We start from the raw sequence: 24298 nt of genomic DNA on the forward strand, positions 1-24298 counted from the left end.
TGGAGATGAATATTGGTATTTTCTCTATCAGACAAAGACAAAAGATGGTCTTTGAGATATGTACCAAAATCAAAAAGATCAGAGTCAAAAGATCAGGGTTGCAGCTCTTCAGGTTCCTGCATGGAACATAAAACTTCATGGAAGAGGTTGCCATTGGCCCCATGAATCTTGAAGAAACACTGCAGCCAGCATACATTAGCACCAAAGTCAACTATCTCTTCACGGCCAAAATGTTTCAGAGCACAGTCTGTGCTAAAAGTCCTTGGAGCATCTGTGCCAAAACTCCTCAGAGTTTCAGCACCATCCTCGCCATCTGCCTTGGCACTATTGGCTAAAGCGCAGAAATCTGTCAGCATTGATGCAATAGGAGCAATAAAGTTTCTACTTTTGACAATTGATTTTAGACCCCGAACCTGATGCTTCAACCACAACTCAACATTCGATTTCTTCAGAATGTCACCCCTTCATACAGAAGATGCTATTGGAATTCATTCATTCATATATGAAAACTTTACTAGCTGGACCTCCAACTCTCTCAACACTGTTCCAAAGACAAACATCACAATTACATGAAGAAACATTTTTCTAGACAAGAACATCCATCTAAAGAAACTCTGGTACTAGTTTCAGATTACTTCTCTTCTCTTGGCTTACCATTTCTTTGCTCTGTAACAAGTTGTACAGATTTTCTATTACATCTGCCACCAGAACCTAAGAGAACTACCTCACCACCAGAAGACATATCTTATCCAAATTGAATTTAAAAATGTTAGGTCACGTGATGTGGTGAGAGCGTGCAGACATGCTGCTCCAGGGCTGCACTCCCTATATCCAATCCCATTGACCTTTTATTGTGGTGAATATCGGAACTTAATATTTTCCATGCAATGCTGAGGACTGGTAAAGGTCTGGTACTGTTTTGTTCTGGCAATTTATAGCTATTGATGGTCACAAAAGCAATTTGGTAAGAGAAGCCGAGACTGATGGTGGTGAGTAAGATGGCCGACAATGCTAGTAAACCTCTTGTCACCGCAGATTTTGGCAGGGGAGCCCAGAGATATAGTGACAATGATTTTGTCTGCGATGGGTGAAAAACTGAGTAAATTGCATTCTAGATTTGATATTCAATCCTTACTTACAGATCATTTGAAGTGGATTGTGGAAACTGAGGTGCAAATCACAGGGGTAGAGGAGCGAGTGCAAATATTGCAGTGTAAATTGGAGGTTCGCTGTACGTACCGGATCAGTCCAGACTCCTGGGTTTTGCCCCCGCACCAACAGATGGAGACAGAGCAAAACTTGATAAGCTCTGCCATAAATACCAGGGTGCCTCCCACAGCCTGTCAGTATTACTCTGTCTCCAGCAGATGGTCGGGTGCTTCTCCCACAGTCTGATTTGATTTAAAAAAAAAAAAAAAAAAAAAGGGTGTTTAGTCAGGTTATTTTTGTGTGTGGCTTTCTTCTCTCTAATAAGTTGAAAAAAAAAATCTGGAAAAAGAAGTAAGGAAGAAGCTGTTTGTAGAGCCGGTCCTTCACTCCCAGGGGGTTGTGTACAGCCCAGCCGGGGTGATACGGGGAGCCTGGCTCACTCACCCCAGCCAGACCGCTTCAGAACCACGGCGAGGGACAGCTCCAGGTAAAAAAAAAAAAAAAAAAGAGACGATTTTTAAGTTTGCTCAGGCGGCGGTCGATTCAGCGTCTTCCTTCCCTCCCTCTTCCCTTCTCCTCCTCGGTGAGTTTTTCTTTGGTTCTTTTTTCCCTAGCGCCGAGCATGCCACGTGGGTTGGCCTGCTCGGCTTGCGGCTCGGGCGCCGCACGCCTCTCTCGCACCTGGGGGCAATTGTTCCTGTTCCCGCCTTGGAGCAACAAAGCGGACACTATTCCATATACTTAGTCATTCCAAAGAAAGAAGGGGCCTTCCGGCCCATACTAGATCTCAAGGGCATCAACAGATGTCTCCGGATACCACGTTTTCGCATGGAAACCTTGAGGTCCTTGATTGCCTCCGTGAGACTGGGGGCGTTTCTGGCTTCGCTGGATCTCACGGAGGCATATCTCCACATCGGAATCCAGAAAGATCATCGGAGGTCCCTCAGGTTCTATATTTTGGGGAAACACTATCAGTTTCAAGCGTTACCATTTGGTCTGGCTACGGCCTCCAGGACTTTCACCAAGATCATGGTGGTGGTTGCAGCGCAGTTGCGCCGGGAGGGTCTGTTAGTCCATCCATATCTGGATGACTGGTTGATCCGAGCAAAGTCCGAGGTGCTTTGTCATTTGGCGATTCAATGGTGCTGCAGTTGTTGCGCTCCCTAGGATGGGTAGTCAATACAGCCAAGAACCACCTCAGTCGCTGGAAGTTTTGGGAGCTTTATTCGACACTCGACAGGGCAAGGTTTTTCTGTCCGTCAAGCGCAGTCTCAAATTACAGCACCAGGTCAGGGCCTTACTGCAGAACCAGTCTCCGACGGTTTGGGACTATTTGCAGTTGATAGGTTCAATGGCATCGACCCTGGAGTTGGTCCTGTGGGCCTTTGCACACGTGTCCATTGCAATCGGCATTGCTTTCCCGCTGGAGTCCGGTTTCCGAACAGTTCCATCTTCCGTTGCCTCTAACGGAGGTAGCACGGTCCAGCCTGGGATGGTGGTTGCGTTCGGACGATCTCGGGGGGGGGGGTGTCTCTCTGGTGGCGCCGGATTGGACGGTGGGTCACCACGGATGTGAGCCTCTCCGGTTGGGGAGCGGTGTGTCTACAAAACTCCGTTCAGGGTCTCTGGTCCACGCTAGAGTCCCGCTGGTCCATCAATCGTTTGGAGACCAGGGCGGTGCGTCTGGCACTCCGGGCCTTTCTGCCCCTGATTCAAGGAAAGGCGGTCAGGGTGTTGTCCGACAATGCGACAACGGTAGCCTATATCAATTGTCCAGGGGGGACCCGGAGTCGCCCGGTGGTGTTGGAAGCTCGACTGTTGATCCAGTGGGCAGAGCGGCACCTTCTCAGCATCGCCGCGTCTCACATGGCAGGGGTAGACAACCTTCATGCAGACTTCCTGAGTCGGCATCAACTCGATCCCGGAGAATGGGAACTGGAGGATAGGGCGTTCCAACTAATCTGCGACAGATGGGGACAACCAGCCATGGATCTGATGGCGACCTTTCAGAATGCTAAGGCTCCACGCTTCTTTGCCCGCCACAGGGAACTGGGGGCGGAGGGGGTGGACGCCTTGGCTCTACCCTGGCCAAAGTCGATCCTTCTGTATGTCTTTCCCCCCTGGCCGCTGATCGGCAAAGTCTTGCGTCGAATCGAGAGTCACCCTACGGAGGTGATTCTGGTGGCTCCCGAGTGGCCACGGCGTCCCTGGTTTGCAGATCTTCTCAACCTGGCATTAGAGGAACCTCTGCATCTTCTGGCGTTGCCGAATCTTCTTCATCAGGGGCCTGTCTCTTTTGATCAGGTAGATCGCTTCTGTCTAGCGGCCTGGCATTTGAGAGGCGCAGTCTAAGAGGTAAAGGCTGTTCTGATGCAGTGGTCTCCACACTTCTGCGGTCGCGCAAGACCTCGACTTCCTTATCATATGTGCGAGTTTGGAAGGTTTTCGAATCATGGTGTGTATCTCGGGTGATTCGAGCTACTCTGGCGTCTGTGTCCGAGATTTTAGCCTTCCTTCAAGATGGTTTGGCCAAGGGCCTGTCCTGTAGTTCGTTGAGGGTGCAAGTGGCTGCTCTCGGTTGTTTACGTGGTTCAGTGGAAGGAGGGTCGCTGGCTTCCCATCCAGACGTTGTCCGTTTTCTTAAGGGGGTAAAGCATTTACGTCCACCGCTGCTTGTTCCCTGTCCTTCCTAGAACTTAAACATGGTGTTAAAGGCCTTGTGCGGTCCACCATTTGAACCACTGAAGAGGGCGACCCTGAAGGATCTAACGTTGAAGGTAGTCTTTTTGGTGGCAATCACTTCGGCTAGGTGTGTTTCTGAGCTTCAGGCGTTGTCCTGTAGGGAACCATTTTTGCGGATCGCTGAGTCCGGAGTTAGTCTCCGGACGGTTCCCTCCTTCCTGCCAAAAGTACCAAAAGTGGTTTCCTCTTTTCATTTGAACCAGTCGGTGGAGCTTCCGGCGTTTTCGCAGCTCGACAGGTCTGATTCTTTTTTCAAGGACTTGAAGAAACTGGATGTGCGTAGGGTCCTTCAACGCTATCTGGAAGTTACTAATGGCTTCCGGGTTTCGGATCATCTCTTCGTTCTCTGGCAGGGTCCCAAAAAGGGTAATATGGCCTCCAAGACCACCATCTCACGGTGGTTGAAGGAGGCCATTAATTCCGCATACCTTTTAGATGGTCAGCCTTTGCCTTTGGGACTGAAGGCACACTCTACACATTCCCAGGTGGCTTCCTGGGCGGAGTGTCATCAGATTTCTCCACAAGAGATTTGCAGAGTAGTGACCTAGAAGTCGTTGCATACATTCACACGTCATTATTGTTTGGATGTCCAGGATTCCAGGGAGGGCAATTTCGGAGCAGGCGTGTTGAGAGCGGGCCTCTCCGGGTCCCATCCCAAGTAGTTTAAGCTCTGGTACATCCCAGGAGTCTGGGCTGATCCGGTACGTACAGGGAAAAGAAAATTAGGTCTTACCTTCGATAATTTTCGTTCCTGTAGTACCAAGGATCAGTCCAGAGTCCCGCCCACTTCTGCATTAAGTTGGAGAGTCCGCTGTTTTCTAGTTCTGCTCTAATTCATTGGTCCGTGAAGGTCCTTATCACTGTCTTTCTGTTTTTGGGTCCGGTTCCATGTTGGGGGTAGTGACCCGAGGGTTCCCTGTAGTACCAAGGATCAGTCCAGACTCCTGGGTTTTGCCCCCGCACCAGCAGATGGAGACAGAGCAAAACTTGACAGGCTCTGCCATAAATACCAGGGTGCCTCCCACAGCCTGTCAGTATTACGTAATGTCAAAGCAGAATAATTCCCAGCTGCAAACTAACTGTAGCACATTATCGTTCAGTGCCCATCCTAGACATATGTAAAGCTGCAACATGGAGTTCCCGTCACACCTTTGCAGCTCATTATTGTCTGGACAAAGAAGGACGACAAGATTCAGCCTTTGGACAAGCTGTCTTGAACTTATTTCCAGTATAACTCCAACTCCTTCTACATCCATCCTGCTGTGATTCAGTCTGCCTCATTTTTTTCAGCAGTACACCAGTTGTTGTGCTTGTTGCACAAGTTGTATGCTGTTGGTATAACGTAAGAATGACTCAACCTGTAGCTTGCTAATCACCCATATGTGAGGACTATCATCCTGCTTGTCCTGGGAGAAAGCAAAATTGCTTACCTTGTAATAGGTGTTATCCCAGGACAGCAGGATGTAGTCCTCACAGAACCCACCCGCCTCCCCGCGGAGTTGGGTCCGATACAATTTTTTTTTTTTTTTTTAGCTACAAACGAGACTGAAGGGAGACCCCTGTGGCTGAGAATATCATGGCATGCTGGGCATGCTCAGTAGGCCCACAGTGCCAGCCAAAAGTTTCTAGAAACTCTTGACAGATGTTTTCCGTACCAGGGCTCCATCTGATGATGTCACCCATATGTGAGGACTATCATCCTGCTTGTCCTGGGATAATGATACTACCACATCTAGAAAAGGGGAACTGGTGGATGACTAAAAAAAGTGCTTATATGCACGTAAGTATTAATAGGAACCATAGAAATTTCCCATGGTTTGAAGTGAATCAGGAACATTACTAGTAGTGTGTACTGCCTTTTGGATTATCAGCAGCCCCGCAAAATGCATAGCAGTAGTTGCTGCCCACATTAGAAAGAATATTGTATTTCTATTTCCATACCTAGACGATTGTTTCATATCGGACCATTCTCTGGAGCAAGCCAAGAGAACAACAAACTTCATAATTCAGACACTTCAATAGACAGGTTTTCTAATCAACTATGAAATGTGCCGTTTAATTCTGTCAAATCAACTGGAGTTTATAGGTATATACAGAAATACTGACTAGGGCAAAGCATTTACACTTTTGCAAAGAAGGAAAAATGTAATTAACCTTTTAGGTACCAACGTTCCACAAGTGGAACATTTTTTCATATACTTTTATTTACTTGCAAATTTTTTATACCATATTTGGGTCTAGTTAACTAACATATGTAAAAAGGGGCATCAGGAAATAATTCCTTCAATGAGCAGGATCAGAAAGGTTAAGTTAATTTATATATTAGCCAAATGGTCAAGTGTGGCAGCCAGATTTTTCTTGAAACTGTTAGGTCATATGGCAACAACTGTACATGTGGACCCTCTGGCTTGCTTATACATTTATTTATTTATTTATTTATTTATTAACTTTTATTTACCGACATTCGTGCAGCACATCATGCCGGTTTACAAAGAACTCAGGTGGGCGATACAATAAAACAGTAAAACAATGTACAAAGAATAAAATAAAAGTAAAACCATAACAATGTAACCTTAGGACAAAATACTATTTCTTACAAAAGGACGCATTAACCGATCATGATCAAAAAGAGATAAATTAAGCAGTAGGGGGGGGGGATGTTGTTTCTTCTAGGGTATCCATGGGTGGTGCGGGGGGAGGCGGGGGAAAACATAGGATGGGGTGGAGAGGTTCGAACAGGGGGGGCTGGGGAGAAATTAAATTGGTTTGTGTCGGGATAGGCCTGTCGGAATAGCCATGTTTTGACTCCTTTCTTGAAAATTTGCAGGGATGTCTCTTGGCGTAGGAGGGTGGGGAGGGAGTTCCAGAGGGTGGGGCCAGCGACGGAGAAGGCTCTCTCTCTGGTGTGAGTAGAATGTGCTGCCATGATCCCAAAACACCCAAAAACTCGTCACACAGTTGTATATTTTTTAATTTTTTTAAAATATGCATCAGCAAATTTCTGTCATGCCAGAAAGTTTCTTTGTAGGACTAGGAGGCTAGGATCTGAGTGTAACTGCAAGCTAAGTTATTTTTGAATTCTTTCCTTCTTATAAAAAGAAATAGTCATCTAAAGATATTGCTCTGATTGGACCTGAGAGCAGTGATATATATATATAGATATATATATATAGATATATATATATATAGATAAAGCTTTTATTAAGACAAAATATAAAATAAATATATCTGGGATTAATAAAGTAAAGTTGGACCTATGTGAGAACGCAGTTTGTGGGTGATATAAACTGTACTCTAGAGGGTCCTACAAAGAAACTTTATGGCGTGATAGAAATTTGCTGATACATATTTTAAAAAATAGACAACTGGGTGACGAGAGTTTTTTGGTGTTTTGGGATTAAGTTTGGTAGTCCCCAAATTACGTTTGTTTTTTTGGGCTAGTGTATGTGGATTGATTGATCGGAATTGCTGATACATGAAACAAATCCTGTGGTATCTAAAACATTGTTTGAATCACCATACCCGACCTCTACTTTTCAATTTATAGATCATAAGATTGCTTGTTCATGCTTTGCATTGGTGGACTCAACTCATCAATCTTCTATGTGGATGAGATTTTAACCCCCATCCCAATCTAGTTTTGACAACAGATGCATCCACTCAAAGCTGAAGGGCACATCTCAATGCCCTATGTTTCCAGGTAACAGGGACTACTCAGGAGAAAAACCACCGCATACTTTTTTAGAACTCTGAGCCATATTCAATACTTGCAAGTATTCAAGAATTGATTAGAAAATCAAATAGTCCAGATATAAATAGACAATTAGGTAGCTATGTATTACATAAAAAAGCAAGGAGGCATGGGTTCAGCAGTTCTCTGCAAAGAAGCATGCATCATATTGAAATGAGTGGTAAACAGGAAGATATATTTAGTGGTAATATCTGCCAAGTGAATGATCTAATGGATAAGTTAAGCTGTTGAGTCCAAGCTCATGAATGCTCTCTTGCTTGGACACAATAAAAACTTCTATTTTGATTCTGGGGAGCACAAAGATGGATCTTTTTGCACCACTGGAAAACAAGCTTCACCTGTTTTGCCAAAAAAAAAAAAAAAAAATACTCATAATGCACTAGTGTCTAACATCTTCCTTTTTCCATGGGATGCACATCTTCTATATGCATCCCCCTATTCCATTAATACCGAGAAAAGATAAAGCAAAGATGATTCTAATTGCAACCTTTTGGCCACATCAGATATAGTTCCCCTGGTTACAAAAACTGGCAATACTACCTCCAATTCATCTTGAAATATTTCCATCTGTCCTTACGCAGAACAGTGGAACTCTTCTATATCCACATTTCCATTCGTTATCTCTAACATGGATGTTAAAAGAAGATTAGTACAGCATATGCCCTGTCCAGAGAAATTAAGACAAATGATTCTAGCAGCAAGAAAACCTACCACTAGACATTCCTATATCTTTAAATGGAAACATTTTTCATTATGGTGTTCTAGTCATGAACTAGATCTTTTCAACATCTCGTATTCTTCAGTAGTTGATGGAACTATTAGATTCTGGATTGAAGTTTAATTCGGTGAGAGCACACATAAGTGCAATAGCAGTTTATCACAGTTGATGAGACATTGGATACTCAACCAATATCTCATCAATCTATTATATGAAGATTTATAAAAGGCCTCTTTAACCTCTGTGCTTGAAAAAAAGACATTCCCATCCAATGGGATCTTAATGTTCTGGCTAAGTTAATGGCTTCTCCATTTGAACCTCTAGCTACAGCTCATCTCAAATATTTATCCTGGAAAGTATTATTTTTAATAGCAATTACTTCTGCATTTAAAATAAGTGAGCTTCAGACTTTAGTCACTCAAGATCTTTATACACAAATTTTAAAAAATCGAGTAGTTTTAAGAACTCATCCAAAATTTTTACCAAAGATCATGTCTCAGTTCTATCTCAATCAAATGATAGTATTGCCAATATTTTTCTCCAAAGTCTTACGCATCAAGCACTGAATGAAGACTACATATGGTGGACTGCAAGAGAGTGTTAATTATTTTACTTAAAAAGAACTAAACCCTTCAGAAAAGCTACTCAGCTTTTTTTTATCCTATGGCTAAGTCAGGCAGGGCTTATCAGTGAAGAACCAGACTCTGCCAGCATGGCTTTCAGAGGTTAAATTACACCAAATCAGGGATACGTCAATGGTTCATCTTAGATAGTATCTCTTCAAGAAATTTGCAAGCATCATATGGTTGTCTGTAAATATGTTTACAAAGCAGTACTGTGTAGAAGAAGATTCTCACAGAGAGAGTAGCTTTTGCTAAGCAGTACTTAAAAACTTTTTAAAATAGACCTTCAACTCTCTTCATCCATTTAACAAACTTACAGGCTGATACAGAAAGAAATGCAGGAGAGTGGGCGAGCGCCCAGGCTAGTGTCCTGTGCACGCGATACAGTAAATAAAATTATTCAAATTAGGGTCCACGGTAAAAGGAGGCGCTAGGGACACTAGTGCGTCCCTAGCACCTCCTATTTGACAGGAGTGGCAGCTGTCAGCGAGTTTGACAGCCAACGCTCAATTTTGCCGGCGTCTGTTCTCAAACCCGCTGACAGCCACGGGTTCGGAAACAGGACGCCAGCAAAATTGAGCATCTGGTTTTCAACCCGCGGGCTGCTTTTACATTTTTTATTTTTAATTATGTTTTACTTTTGGGACCTCCGACTTAATATCGCCATGATATTAAGTCGAGGGTGTACAGAAAAGCAGTTTTCACTGCTTTTCTGTATACTTTCCTGGTGCCGAGAAAAAATAACGCCTACCTTTGGGTAGGCGCTAATTTCTGAAAGTAAAATGTGCGGCTTGGCTGCACATTTTACTTTCTGAATCGCGTGGGAATAACTAATAGGGCCATCAACATGCATTTGCATGTTGCGGGCGCGACGCGCTATTACCCCTTACTGAATAAGGGATAAAGCTAGCGCATCAAAAACGCACGTCCAACCGCGGGTAGGCGCGCTCCACCGGAGCGCACTGTACTGTTTCAGCCTGTTATTTGCCGTCCTCAGCTCGGGAATCCCCACTTGTGTGGATGAATTTGTCCTGCTTGTCCACAAAGAAAGGAAAGTTACCTGCAACAGGTGTTCTCTGTGGACAGCAGTACAAGCCAGCCACACAATCCCGCCCTCCTCTTCAACAATTGAAGCTCAGAATTCCTGCATGAGCAAAGAAAGTTTTTAAGCTATAGAGTAATTTTTCCATGTTGGTGCCATTGGATGGTTTGTCCTGTTATACATGGAGAACACATGTTACAGGTAAGCAAGTTACTTTACCAATGTAAAATTGCAGTCTAATTATAGCCCTTTCCATATGTGTACAAGCACACTTGCTGTTCAGGGTTATGCACTCAAAAAAGAGGGTGCAGTTAAGTTGGGGAGAGAAGTTACACACGAAGATTGCATAATTAAGTCATGTTTAATCACTTGTACATACTTTGCACCACCTTTAATGCAGGTGCAAAGTATATACAAGTGATTAAACACCTGTGTTGTATGTGCTGCCTGAATTTTGAAAGGGAAATTTTGCAAAGATTTTTACCTTTGAAAATCAGAGTACAGTCCTGCAGAATGGCTCATTATTGCCTATCAAGGGATTTGGTTGCACTGGTGTCATCACACTTCTGTGTACCAATAAAACTAAACTATTATATACTTGGGACTTATGCACTAAAATTTGTACTGAGCAGGTAAGATAACCAGCAATTTTTAAATTTCACACTAATCAGCTAAGAATGTATTGTATATGTGGTTTTATATTGTACATCGCTTTGATTTAATGTAGAAAAGCAAATAAATCAATAAACTAAACTCTTTAAAAGAATAAATAAATAAAAAACCCCTTCCCTCCCACTTTCAAAATATTTTAAAATGCTCCCTCGCAATCTGAACCCATTTCCTTCCCACTCTTCAAATATTTAAAAATGTCCTCCTCCAGTCTGATCACTTCATTTCGAATTCCTTTTTCATTTTTTTAAATCATTGACCTGCAGTGGTGCTTTCAATCTCCTCTTAATACACTCTGAATACATCTTTAAAAAAAAAAAAAGTCCTATAGAAGCACCCCAATCCCTCCTGTCCTCATCTCTTTTCTGCTGAAAGCAAACACCAAAGTAGCCATTTCTCATCTTCTTGGCCACCATCCTTCCAACACAGGAATTCCTACCACCATCCCCTTCATCCCTACAAATATCTTCCTTACTTAAAGCGGGAGGTTGACACAGACTTATATCCTCCTGCTTTGGCTCCATACTAAGGGTAGGTAGCTGCTAAAGCCTAAGAGCACTTAGTGTTAATTTATTCACTGCACTTTCAAAAGAAACCAATCCACATTCAGAACTTTTTTTTTTTTTTAAAGATAAAAAGAGTGGGGAGGAATTAACAATGACTGTGAAAGGGAGTAATGCTTTAAAAAAAAAAAAAAAAAAAAAAAAGTAAAAGGAATGGGATCAGGAAGGGAAATTGAGTTGTTGGACATGTTTTTTATTTATTTATTTTTTTGTTAATGTTTAGAGAGTGGGTGCCTGGCTAGATTTATGCCTACTATTGTAACACATTTGCCAGTCAAGTTAGGTGGCAGTGCTAACTGCCTATCTTTCTTTTCTTGCCCTAACTCTGCCCCCAAACCACCCTGAAGTGGGCCAGCTAAATTTAGCTGGTTAGTCTGGCGAGTCTTCAGAGGCTTTGATCTAGCTAGCTAGATCCCTCTGAATTTTGACCTCTGTTTATGGTATTGCTTCTGATTGATCACTAAACATTATAGCAGACTAGTAGGCCGATACAGTTCAGTGCGCTCCGATGGAGCGCACTGAACTGTATCGGCCTAACAGTGCGCTCCGATGGAGCGCACTGTTAGCCGGCATTTGGATGCTCGTTTTGGATGCGCTAGCTTTACCCCTTATTCAGTAAGGGGTAATAGAACGTCCAAAACGCGCGTCCAACCTCCCCCCCCCCCCCCCCCCCCGAACCTAATAGCGCTCGCAACATGCAAATGCATGTTGATGGCCCTATTAGGAATTCCTGCGCGATTCAGAAAGCAAAATGTGCAGCCAAGCCGCACATTTTACTTTCAGAAATTAGCACCTACCCAAAGGTAGGCGCTAATTTCTCTGGGCACCGACTTAATATCATGGCAATATTAAGTCGGAGGGTCCCGAAAGTTTAAAAAAGCAAAAAATAAAAAAATGTAAAATGGGCCCGCGGCTGGCGGGTCAAAAACTGGATGCTCAATTTTGCCGGCGTCCAGTTTCCGAACACATAGCTGTCAGCGGGCTCGAGAACCAGCGTCTGCTGTCAAACCTGCTGACAGCCGCCTCTTTTTACCGCCGGGCCTAATTTAAATAAATTAAAATACTGAATCGCACGCACAGGAGAGTGGCCTGTCTGCGCACCGGGAGAGCAGGCGCTCTCCCGCGATTTTACCGTATCGGCCCATATGAAAGTAAGTATAAAAAGTCACAAAAGCTTGTAGAAAGGCTTGGAATGCACACAGTCCTTTTAAAAGCTCTAATGACATTTTTCTCTTTTTTGTACATATATCTCCATTTCTTCCTTTCCCTTATGTAGGAGCAGGAAGTTCATCACCAAATGCTCTGAGCATATTGATGCTTTTGGAGAAACTAAAGATTATTCCACAGTTAGAAGCACAAAAGGACATGGTTAGCTGGGTACAGCAGGTAAACGAGTCATAATAAACTCAGCATGACCTGAACTCCTTTTTTAAAATTGTTTTTAAACATATTTTCTTTACCTTCACTTATTCTCTTCCCCCACTGTGTTTAGTAGAAGTGACTGCTGCCAGACTCGATAATTCCACTGATGTTTGCACAAGCTTGGCAGCTGAGTGAAATCAGGCTTGTCTATAAAAAGAATAATCTTTTCCACAAGGATTTATTTCTGCACTAGGAATTTTCCAGTTTGGTGTGCTGGATCAGTCTCTGAATATTGTTACTGTTTAAGTATATATGTAAGTTTTACTTAACTTAAAATTTGACTCTACATGTAGCACACATAAATTTTCTTTAGGCATGGATTACTTGTAGAACCTTCTAGCAGACAGATCATAGCAGATTGAAAGATGATAGCATTTCTGATCAAATAACTGATTGTAAAGAAGACCTTCATTGCTGGAAAACAAATAGTTCTAATTATGTCTAGCTGGATTTCAGTGGGGTACTATCAGGTAGATTTTCAAAGGCTACGCACGCAAATTCTGGGCCTTGCGCACGCCGGGTGAATTTTCAAAGAGGCCCAGCCACGCGCGTAAACCGCGTTACGCGCACCACTGTCAGGCCTCTTCACAGCGGGGGGCAGACCTGGACAGCGCCATTGAATGCTGCCTAGAAGACCTGGGAACCCGAAGTAAGTTATAAAACAAACAAAAAAAAATAGGGTTTAGGGATGGAGAGGAGAAGAGGGGAGGGAGTTTAGGTAGGGGGGGTAGGGAACTGGGGAAGGCCCGAATGTGTCGCCGTGCGGAATTTGCATAAATTCTCCTTCCCTTGCGCGCGTCGCCAGCTCATATGCGCGTGGATTATAAAATCCGGCGCGCATGTGCATGCGCCCATCGGATTTTATAACATGCGCCAGTGCGCGCGTGTTATAAAATTGGTGCGTCTGTGTGTGCACGCACGTTTTAAAATCTATTTCTATTTGTGCAGTACTATAAAGTGACCTTGTTTTTCAACTTGGGCAAAATTCCACCAAAATCATTTTACTTTTTATTTCTTTTTTCTAAACTATTGAAAGATATCAATGTCAATCCTGCAGTCTTCATTTTCAACATCTCCCATCCTCTCTCACTTCCTCCAGCAAGTAGGAGCAATGCTTCATGCTGTATCTACAATCTCTGACTGAATTCAATGTGAGGTTTGAACACATTGTGCCAATAGGCCCTTAACTTGTGCACGTCGTAGCTTCCGGGCATCCCGACCCCCCCCCCCCCCCAACCCTTGACCACACAGAGGCAAAGAAAGGTAATTAATTCTCTTTATTTGAGTGGAAGAAACGGCCACAGCCAATTGACATTAATTTAAACATCAGCAACCAGCAATATTTTTTAAACAAGCTTAACATTTGCAATTAAAGCGTTATGCCCTCACCGGTAAAACTGCATGTCATTACCCACCCCACCATTTGTTTGAGGCGGCAGCCTTCCGCTCCATGAAGGTGGTACACCCTTGGCATCCCGCTCCGTGAATGCCGCTCCAACCTTCTGCTCCATGACGGCGGTACACCAACCACTGGCATCCTACTCCGTGAATGCCACAGTGTCCACTGCCGCTCCGTGCAGTATGCTGCTGCCTCCTACCACCCCGGGCCTTGCGGGCCACACTTATTTATTTATGCCAGGCCTTCATTGGTTCACCCCCAGACCGTCCCTAATCTCGGTCTGCGCCATGTTTTGCGTGTAGCCATCCTCAAACTTTTCTTTATGCAAAATCATTGTTGCTCAAAATCATTGCTGCTCAAATATTCCCTTATGCCACGAAACATCCCCCTATAATACCGGTGAGGGCCCTGCCATGGTAGGAAACAGTAATACCTTACTTGTTCCCTACCCCCCACCTAACCTACCCCTCACCTAATCCGCTAGCGCTGCTGTGGCCGTTTGCAGGGAGAGTATAAAGATATCCATGCCCACGTCTGATAAATGCACCCCCATTATGCCTATACATGCCCGCACAGGTGGGTAAAATATTATCATGAGTGATGACGTGACCCCCTACAGCCCTTACCCAAGCTCCTATTTCTTTATTTAATTTACACCTGCTTTTCTCAATGCCTTTGTAGGACTTTGCTCCTCTCCATACCAATCGAGGGATAATGTGAGACCAAACTAGTACCACAGCTGGCCAAAAAGCCTCGACCATAGTCAAATCCTTTTTGATGGCAATTATGAGGTCAATGTTTTTGATCGCGACCAAATCGTTATCTCCTAAATGAAAGATGGTAATGTCTGGCCGTGGAAGCTCCGCAGAGTATTGAAGGATGTATGGCATTAATTGGGCCCACTTCATCCCCCGGTTGCCTAGCCAAATTATGCTGGCCTTGTTCCGTGGTATGCCCATCTGTTCACTGGAGGTCTTTGTTCTGGCTCTGTGTGCCCAATACACAAATGAGTGCCCCAAGATCCATATCACCTTCGCGACCGGTGGAGAGTCTATGACAGATAAGAACAGCAGTGGTTAGGGGTAGGGCAGTCAATGAAGCGCTAGGCTATGTATGTCCTAGGGGCCTGCTTTATGGGCCGGATGTATGACTTGTATTTGCTCGATTGCCAGCACCCTCTGCTTTGATCTGTGCCTCACTCAACCCACTGCTGCTTGCAAACGATGCTGCACCAATTCTGAAGGAATGGGTGTGATATTCGCCCAGGTTCTCCCCTATCCTTGCTAAACCCTTGCGCAATATACTAATAAACTGGTAACGCGACAAAGAAAATCCATTTTGATGTTTTAGCAAGGGACCGTTCCCCGGTGGGCGCACTAATAAATATATACGCGTGGCCCTAACTGGGCATATGGCCTCTGTACTAGCGGGATACAATGTAACCCATCTTCCCCTTGCACATTGGTCATTTTTTGATTTGCTGATGAAAATCTGGACCGCCTCCTGACACACCCGTATGTTCTCCATCGCAAGGCCTTCCTCGGAGGTCCTGGTGGTCACTTTTGCCTGTGGGATCAGGTCGCTGCTCCTAAAGGCTCCAAAAAACATTAAGGAAAAGGTGAGGGTCCACAGCTTTATCTCGAAAGCATCCCAGACCAACCTAGGGAGCTCCTCGACTAGAGCTTTCAGCACCATAGGTGTAATAGGCCTTCTATTATCTGCCCTAGTTGGTTCTTGCCTCTGCCAGCCCTCTAATAACTTCCTAATCAAAAAGGAGTTGCTGATGCCACTGATGCCGCACAATTTAGCAACAAATCCAATTGCAGCCAAGTACTGACCTGCCTGCGCTCTGGAGACACCAGAGTCCTTGAGGTGGATTAAGAACTCTGTTACTGTTCTCTCCATAAATTGCCTCGGATAATGAGTGCTGTGTGCTTGACTAAAATCTTGGAATAAAATCCATCCCCTTGAATAGGCTCTCCATGTACTCTCCGCTAGAGCCGGTTTCAGCATGGAGGCAATCCTGGGCACCCCAATTCCCAAATCCATGGTGGAATACGTGATGGTTGGTCCTTTGCCTCCGGAGCCAGGAATCTGAAACGAGACCACTGAAAACGGGAAAGAGCATCAGCAATGCTGTTCCCTGTACGTACCAGGATCAGTCCAGGACACCTGGGTTGTGACTCCGCACCAGTAGATGGAGACAGAGCAAAACTTGTCGGACTGTGCCATATATGACCCCATGCCAGTCACAGCCCCTCAGTCTTACTCTGTATCCAGTAGATGGTGCAGGTGCAGTCACAGCCCCTGCCTGCCCTGATTCTGGTAGTCAGTCAGGGTTGGTTGATTTTTTTTGGTAGTTTCAGTATTTTAGGTAAGCCTAGTTTGAGGTTTCTGTCAAATTGGGGTTTTTGTTTTGATTGGTGAGTGAAGTCCCGTCCGCCCTGCCTCCCAGGGGGGTTGTGAGGTTCTGAGGGGACCATCCCCCCTGGTCGAGGCCGCTGCTAGGGTCGAGGACCCGGCTTCTCTAGTAGCAGCGCCAGGGGTGACACCGGGGAGCCCGGTTCACTCACCCCTGCTGGAACAGGGCTCCAGGACCGAGGACAGCGGCAAGCGTTTGTAAAAAAAAAAAAAAAAAAAAAAAAAAAAAAAAAAAAAAGTTTCTTGTTTTGTTGTCTGCCGGCTCTCCGTTGCCTCACGTCACCGCTCCGTTTTTCTCGGGGGGGGCGCCGCTGGCAGGAGGGAGGTCACTGAGCTTTCTTTTGCTTTTGATTTTAATTTGGTCGTGTCTGTCCTCATTTTCGCCTCGATCGCCGGCATGCCTCGTGGGTCGTCTTGTCGGGCCTGCGGCTTGGCGCGCGCCTTTCGCGGGAGGGCCTCTGTGCGGCCTGCATCCCGGGCGGAGAGGGGTCGTCCGGGGGTCCAGGTCCAGGGCCGCGCGGTGGGGGCTCAGCTGATAGGCCCCAAGATCTTTTCCCGCTCAGCGCGGGAGTGGCGGCCATTTTGGTCACCGGCCGCGAAATGGCGGGGGAGGCGGCACGGGATACAGCCTTGCCTCCCGCGCTTTCCCCGCAGCGGGGCACTGCGGGGGGGGGGGGGGGGTGTCGCCTCGGAGGGTCTTAGGTCCCCTGGGGATACCGGGGAAGATTCTTCGGATTCCGGATCTTTTTCGGCTGACTTTGTGCTTTTGCTCCGCAAAGTGCTTAAATACAAGCGCAGCCGAGGAAAAGGAAAGCTAAGGAGGCTGCGGAGGTCTCCCCGGAGCCTTCGCAAGGGAAGCGGCCTCCACGGGGCGTCCCGCAGGAGTCTGATACAGAATCTTCCTCCGTGGCAGACACGGATTCCCCTGAGGAGCCCCTGAAGGGGGCCGAGGAGGCGGTGGCGGACGGTTCCACCCAGCCCAGCGCGGGCAAAGGGGCACAGACCATGGAAGGAGATGACCCCAAGGTGGTCCGACTATTCCGCAGGGAGGAACTGTCCCCACTAATACTGGCCATTCTTCAGGAGCTGGGAATAGAGGCCCCGCCGGTGGTGGTCCGACAAGAGGCCAACATGGATTGGGTCCTGTTAGGTCTCACGGGGCCGGCAGTTGCCTTTCCGTTTCATTTTTCTTCTTCGGATATCTTGTTCCGGGAATGGGATACTCCGGAGTTAGGATTGAAGGTCAGCAAGGCCATGGATAAGCTTTACCCACTACCGGAGGATGCGCTGGAACTTCTCAGACTCCCGAAGGTGGATTCAGCGGTTTCCGCGGTGACGAAGAGGTCTACCATCCCGGTTACGGGAGCGACGGCTCCCAGGGACATACAGGACAGGAAGCTGGAAGTGCAACTTAAGATCTTTGAGGTGTCCGCCCTGGGGGTGCGGGCCGCCATCTGCACGAACTTCGCTATGCGAGCTAGCCTGCGCTGGGCCCAGGTTCTTCAAGCGAATGCGGGCCTGTAAGCAGAAGAGGCATCACAGGCAGATAGGTTGGAGGTGGCAATAGCGTATGGGGCAGATGCTCTCCACGATCTGCTGTGTACGTCAGCTAGGTCCATGGTGGCGGCTGTCTCGGCGCGCTGCCTCCTGTGGCTGCGCAACTGGGCGGCGGATGGCTCTTCCGAGGCTCACCTCGGGGCGCTGCCATTCAAGGGGAAGTTGTTGTTTGGCAAGGAGTTGGATGATTTAATGATTTCTCTGGGGGAGAACAGGGCTTTTAAGCTGCCCGAGGACAGGTCCAGGGAACGGTCTTCGTTTCCGGCCAGGTCCCGTTTTCGTGGTCCCAGGAAGTCGTGTCCTCAAAGGTCTACCGGCCCCTCGTATAGGTCGTCTTCCTCCCGAACCCCTCAGTGGCAGCAGTCCTTTCGGGGGAAACGTTTCGATAGACAAGGAGGAGCCCCGTCGGGCACGGGGTCCAAGGCTTCGCAATGAAATGCGGTCGGCCCATCCCTCGCCGCAGCCTCAGCACGTCGTTCCAAATGCCAGGGCGCTGTTAACGTTATTTTTAGAGGAATGGGCCAGCGTGACGTCGGACCAGTGGGTCCTCAACATGATAAGACACGGCTACGCATTAGATTTTGCTCGCATCCCAGCGGACAAGTTCCTTGTCTCGCCCTGCAAGGCCCCCGAGAAGAAGGCGGCAGTGCTAGGCACCATCCGGCGCTTGGAAAGCTTGGGAGCTATTTCCCCCGTCCCGGTCAGCCAGCACGGCAAGGGACGTTACTCCATTTACTTCATCGTTCCAAAGAAAGACGGCATGTCAAGACCGATCCTGGATCTAAAAGGGGTAAACAGATGCCTTTGCGTTCCTCACTTCAAAATGGAGACTATTCGTTCGGTAATCTCCTCGGCTCGTCCAGGCGAATTTCTGGCCTCCCTAGATCTCATGGAAGCGTACCTTCACATAGGCATTCAGCCGTCGTTCCAGCGATTCCTAAGGTTCTGCATCCTGGGGTGGCATTACCAATTTCGGGCGCTCCCGTTTGGTCTCGCGACGGCTCCCCATACATTCACGAAAGTGATGGTAGTGGTGGCGGCGCAGCTACGCCGGGAAGGGCTTCTGGTTCATCCTTACCTGGACGATTGGTTGATTCGGGCGAAGTCCGAGGGTCAGTGTCGGCTGGCAGTGGCCAGGGTCCTACAGCTTTTGCAGTCTCTAGGCTGGGTGGTCAACTTCAACAAGAGTACCTGGCACCCACCCAGACCTTGGAATACCTTGGAGCCGTATTCGATATGAAACAGGGCAAGGTGTTCCTATCTCACGAACGGATATGCAAACTGCAAGCTCAAGTGCGGCGGTTATTGTCTCTCCGCCGACCGCGGGTCTGCGATTATCTGACGGTTCTGGGTTCTATGGCTTCAACGCTCGCGCTGGTTCCCTGGGCGTTCGCTCATCTGCGGCCATTGCAGTCATCCTTACTATCCCGCTGGAAGCCGGTTTCGGAGGAGTTTCACCTACCGCTTCCACTCACAGACCAGGCGAGATCCAGCCTGTATTGGTGGCTGGATTCCAGTCATCTGATCTGTGGAGTGTCCCTCCTAGTGCCCAATTGGATAGTGGTGACCACGGATGCCAGTCTCTCCGGCTGGGGAGCAGTTTGCCTAGGCAAGTCAGTTCAAGGCCTATGGTCAGCGTCTCAAGCGCAGTGGTGTATCAACCGGCTAGAGACCAGAGCGGTCCATCTGGCACTGCAAGCCTTCCTACCGCTGGTGCGGGGAAAGGCGGTCCGAGTGTTGTCGGACAACGCAACTACCGTGGCCTACATCAATCGCCAAGGCGGGACGAGAAGTCCACTGGTGGCGGAGGAGGCACAGCTCTTGATGGCCTGGTCGGAACAAAATCTCAGCAACATCGCGGCGTCTCACATTGCCGGAATCGACAACGTCCAGGCGGATTTTCTCAGCCGTCATCGCCTGGACCCCGGGGAGTGGGAGCTGGCGAACGAAGCGTTTCTCCTCATCTGCAAGATGTGGGGAATGCCCCACATGGATCTGATGGCCACGTGGCACAACGCGAAGGCCCCGCGTTTTTACAGTCGGCGTCGAGAAAGGGGAGCAGAAGGCGTCGACGCATTGGTGCTTCCCTGGCCGACAGATGTGCTGCTGTTCGTGTTTCCCCCGTGGCCGATGATCGGCAAGATTCTCCGGCGCATAGAATTGTACCCGTCCAACGTGACGGGTGCAATTCTATGCGCATATGACGGGTGCAATTCTCTATGACGGGTGCAATTCTCTATGATGGGTGCAATTCTCCGGCGCATAGAATTGCACCCGTCCAACGTGACGGGTGCAATGGATCCAATGTGATCATGGTGGCACCGAGTGGCCGCGCCGTCCGTGGTTCGCCGACCTCATCCAGTTGTCGGTGGCGGCACCCCTTCGTCTCCAAGGGTTCGCTGGGCTCCTCTGTCAGGGCCCCGTCTGTTTGGAGGATGCGGATCACTTCTGTCTCGCAGCATGGCTTTTGAGAGGAATCGGTTGAAGAGAAAAGGTTACTCAGACGCGATGATAGCCACGCTGCTGAGGTCCAGGAAGCAGTCTACGTCCCTGGCGTATGTCCGTGTCTGGGTGGTCTTTGAGGAATGGTGCGTGAAGCGTGGTGTGGATCCCACTTCCGCTTCCGTATCCGATATTCTGGCGTTTCTCCAGGCCGGTCTGGCCAAAGGCTTGGCCTGCAGTTCTCTACGGGTCCAAGTGGCGGCACTCGGTTGTTTGCGAGGTAAGGTCCGGGGAACCTCCCTGGCTCTTCATCCGGATATCTCCTATTTTCTTTGGGGGGCTAAACATCTCCGTCCTCCATTGTGTTCCCCCTGCCCGTCCTGGAACCTCAATTGGGTCCTCTCCGCCTTATGCTCAGCACCGTTTGAGCCCTTGAAGCGCGCAACTGTTAAGGATCTCACATTGAAGACTGTATTCCTGGTGACGATTGCCTCGGCACGGCGTGTTTCGGAATTGCAGGCCCTGTCCTGTAGGGAACCGTTCTTGCGTATTTCCGATTCAGGAGTCTCCTTGTGAACGGACCCTTCTTTTCTGCCTAAAGTGGTGTCGTCTTTTCACTTAAATCAGTCAGTCGAGCTGCCCGCTTTTGCGGTCGGGGAGGGAACTGAGGAAGCTTGATGTGCGGAGATCCCTCCTTCGCTATCTGGAGGTTACTAATCCGTTTTGGGTAACAGATCATCTGTTTGTTTTGTTCTCTGCTCCAAAGAAAGGGGCCGCAGCGTCCCGCACGACAATCGCCCGTTGGCTCAAGGAGGCCATTGGTTCGGCGTACTTGGTGCGGGGAAAACCGCTGCCCGTGGGTCTTCGGGCTCACTCGACTCGATCTCAAGCTGCATCTTGGGCGGAAGCTTCTCAGGTGTCGCCTCAAGAGATTTGCAGGGCGGCTACCTGGAAGTCGTTACATACCTTTATCAGGCATTACCGGTTGGATGTCCGGGCTACCGATGCCGGGGGTTTTGGAGAGAGGGTACTTCGAGCGGGACTCTCTACTTCCCACCCTCGGTAAGTTGGCTCTGGTACGTCCCAGGTGTCCTGGACTGATCCTGGTACGTACAGGGGAAGGAAAATTAGTTTCTTACCTGATAATTTTCGTTCCTGTAGTACCAAGGATCAGCCCAGGAGCCCGCCCGCAGTGCTGCGCTGAAGTAACGGAGAGTCCGCTCATCGTTGTTAGCTAATCTGACCGCTTGTTTAGCTCTCCCGGTTGGGGAGTCCGGTTCCAGAAGGGGTTTTGGAATTATTTTCCGTTCAAGTAGCGAGTTTACTAGCTAGTTTTGGTTTTCCTGGTTGGATTTCTACTTTGACATTACGTATGACTGAGGGGCTGTGACTGGCACGGGGTCATATATGGCACAGTCCGACAAGTTTTGCTCTGTCTCCATCTACTGGTGCGGAGTCACAACCCAGGTGTCCTGGACTGATCCTTGGTACTACAGGAACAAAAATTATCAGGTAAGAAACTAATTTTCCTTTATCCGCCCCAGGTACATGCTTAGCCTTGAAGACCAGGTTAATGCGCAGGCAGAGCAATACCAAAGTCCCGCAGTAGCCTCAGAACCCTGTTCTGAGTGAGCTGTGAGGGAGTTAATGACCTGCACCACCGCCATATTATCGGACCAGAAAACTACTCTCATATTCTGGAAACAGGGCATCCACATGTGTATGGCCGCCACTATGGGGAATAACTCAAGAAAGGTGATATCCCCGAGAACGCCCAAGGCTTCCCAATGTGAAGGCCAGTGCTCCGCACACCATCTCCCTGCCAGATAGGACCAAAATCCTACGCTGCCTGCCGCATCAGTGTAGAGCTGTAATTCCTGATTGGTAACTAGCGGGTCCCTCCATACTGTTCTCCCGTTATACTCCAAGAATGTCTGCCAGACTCCCAGGTCCTCTCTTAGCTCCTGGGTGATTCTAATAAAATGATGGCCCCTTTGGGTACCCGCTGTGGCTTGGGATAATCTTCTAATGAATGGGCGACCCATGGCCATGATTTTGCAAGCGAAATTAAGATGACCGATGAGTGACTGCATTTGTTATAACGTGACTTTCTTTGACTTTGCGGTGACCCAGATGGCGTCACGCAAAGCTTCTAGTTTTTTGTGCGTGAGGCGCGTGACCATTTGCTGTGTGTCGATCTCGATGCCGAGAAAGGACAGTAATTGGCTAGCCTTTCCGTTTTATGGTGTGCTAGTGTAATACCTAGATCGTCAGCTTTACTGATGAAATCCTTAAGGGCCTGAGCGCATGCATATGTGTCCCTGTGGCCAGTGAACAAAAAATCGTCCAAGTAATGGATCATTTTTCCTCTGCCGATGTCCTGCTCCACTGCCCATTGAACAAACGTGCTGAGCTTCTCAAAGTAGGCGCAAGATATGGAGCAGCCCATCGGCAGGCGTTTGTCGAAGTAATATTTACCCTGAAATTGGAACCCCAACAAATGAAAACAGCTGGGGTGTATTGGTGGCAAATGGAAGGCTTGGTCAAATGACGTGCAAGATACAGAGCATGTTTCGGGGTCCAGGTGATCGTTAACTGATCCTCCCACCAGGAAAGACAGATGGTGAATCATTCTGAATTCACCTGGCTCTTTTTTAGGTACAACCCCAAGCGGTGAAATCCTAAAGTTGGGTATTGGTTTCCTTTTAAATGGCCCTTCTACCCTGCTTAAAGAGCACTCTTTCTTAATTTTCTGAGCTATAATATTCTCATTGTCCCTTGCTGATAGGAGATTATCAGCCTCTGTAGATGTTTCGAGAACCTTGAAAGGGATGTGGAAACCTTCCGAGAATCTGTAATAGAGCCACCTCGCCACCTCAGGCTGATAATCCTTTAATATGCTCCATAACCTATGCAGGGTGATAGGCGTTGGAGCTATACCCCAACTAATGCTGCTCTGTCTGTTGGCTGCCACCTCCGTTCGTACACTTGGCTTGAGGGTGGCCTGCCCCACATCCCGAGCATGAGTGTCTGAATCTGCAAGCTCCTGCCTATTTGCAGAAACCATTATTGTACAGGCGCCAGATGGGAGCGCCTCCCCTAAATCTCGTGGGTTGCATAAACCGCTGCGCTTGACGAAGGGGTTGCCCTTGACAAAAAGGGGGCCTCCCTGGAAAAGTCTGGTGTCGAAACGCCGACCATGTATTAGGCTGGTAAGCGTTTCCTGAGAAGCCGGGGGTGACTTCATGCACCGGTCTATAAGGGGTGATTTTGGAAAGCCACAGATCAATATATTTTCTATCCCAATCTAAACTAGGATTCACTGCCATATTTCGCCTAAACTGCTAGTCGTACTCTAACCAAGCGGTACCCCCATATGTACGGTATGTACCGCAGATAACGTCCAGATATGTGAACAGGGAGCAACATTTTTCCGGGTATTTTTCCCCTATAATACTGGACAAAATTCTAAAGCCCGCCGACCAATTGGCTAGAGATCTTGCTATAATGGATTTGTCTTTAGCTGCCAGCTTGCATGCCTCATGGCACTTTGGCTCGGCTCCTTCCCCCTCCCTCCTAAGCAACTCGAATATGTCCACATACGCATTGCGGCAGATTTTTGCTTTCAATGTTTCGGAGACATGCGTGGTGAGAGAGCCCATAGTACATATATATTGTGCCGCATTAATCATCGTGGTGGATGAGTTTGCTGCGTGCTCCTGACCTGTGTTCCCTACATGTCTCTCTGCTGCTACTGCTGCTGTTGTGGGCTTGGGAACCACCCCGTTTTGTGTTGCTGG

The 24298-nt window shown here is 47.7% G+C and overlaps 1 protein-coding gene across 1 annotated transcript in view; it reads left to right on the plus strand.

Moving 5' to 3' along the window:
* UBR1 (ubiquitin protein ligase E3 component n-recognin 1) overlaps positions 1-24298 on the plus strand; it is a 596438-nt gene that overhangs the window by 309247 nt on the left and 262893 nt on the right. The window contains 1 exon segment of the mRNA XM_029598685.1: positions 12534-12643. Within this exon segment, the coding sequence (XP_029454545.1) occupies positions 12534-12643 (110 nt within the window).

The sequence above is a fragment of the Rhinatrema bivittatum genome, chromosome 4, assembly GCF_901001135.1.
Source record: "Rhinatrema bivittatum chromosome 4, aRhiBiv1.1, whole genome shotgun sequence".
Classification (NCBI taxonomy): domain Eukaryota; kingdom Metazoa; phylum Chordata; class Amphibia; order Gymnophiona; family Rhinatrematidae; genus Rhinatrema; species Rhinatrema bivittatum.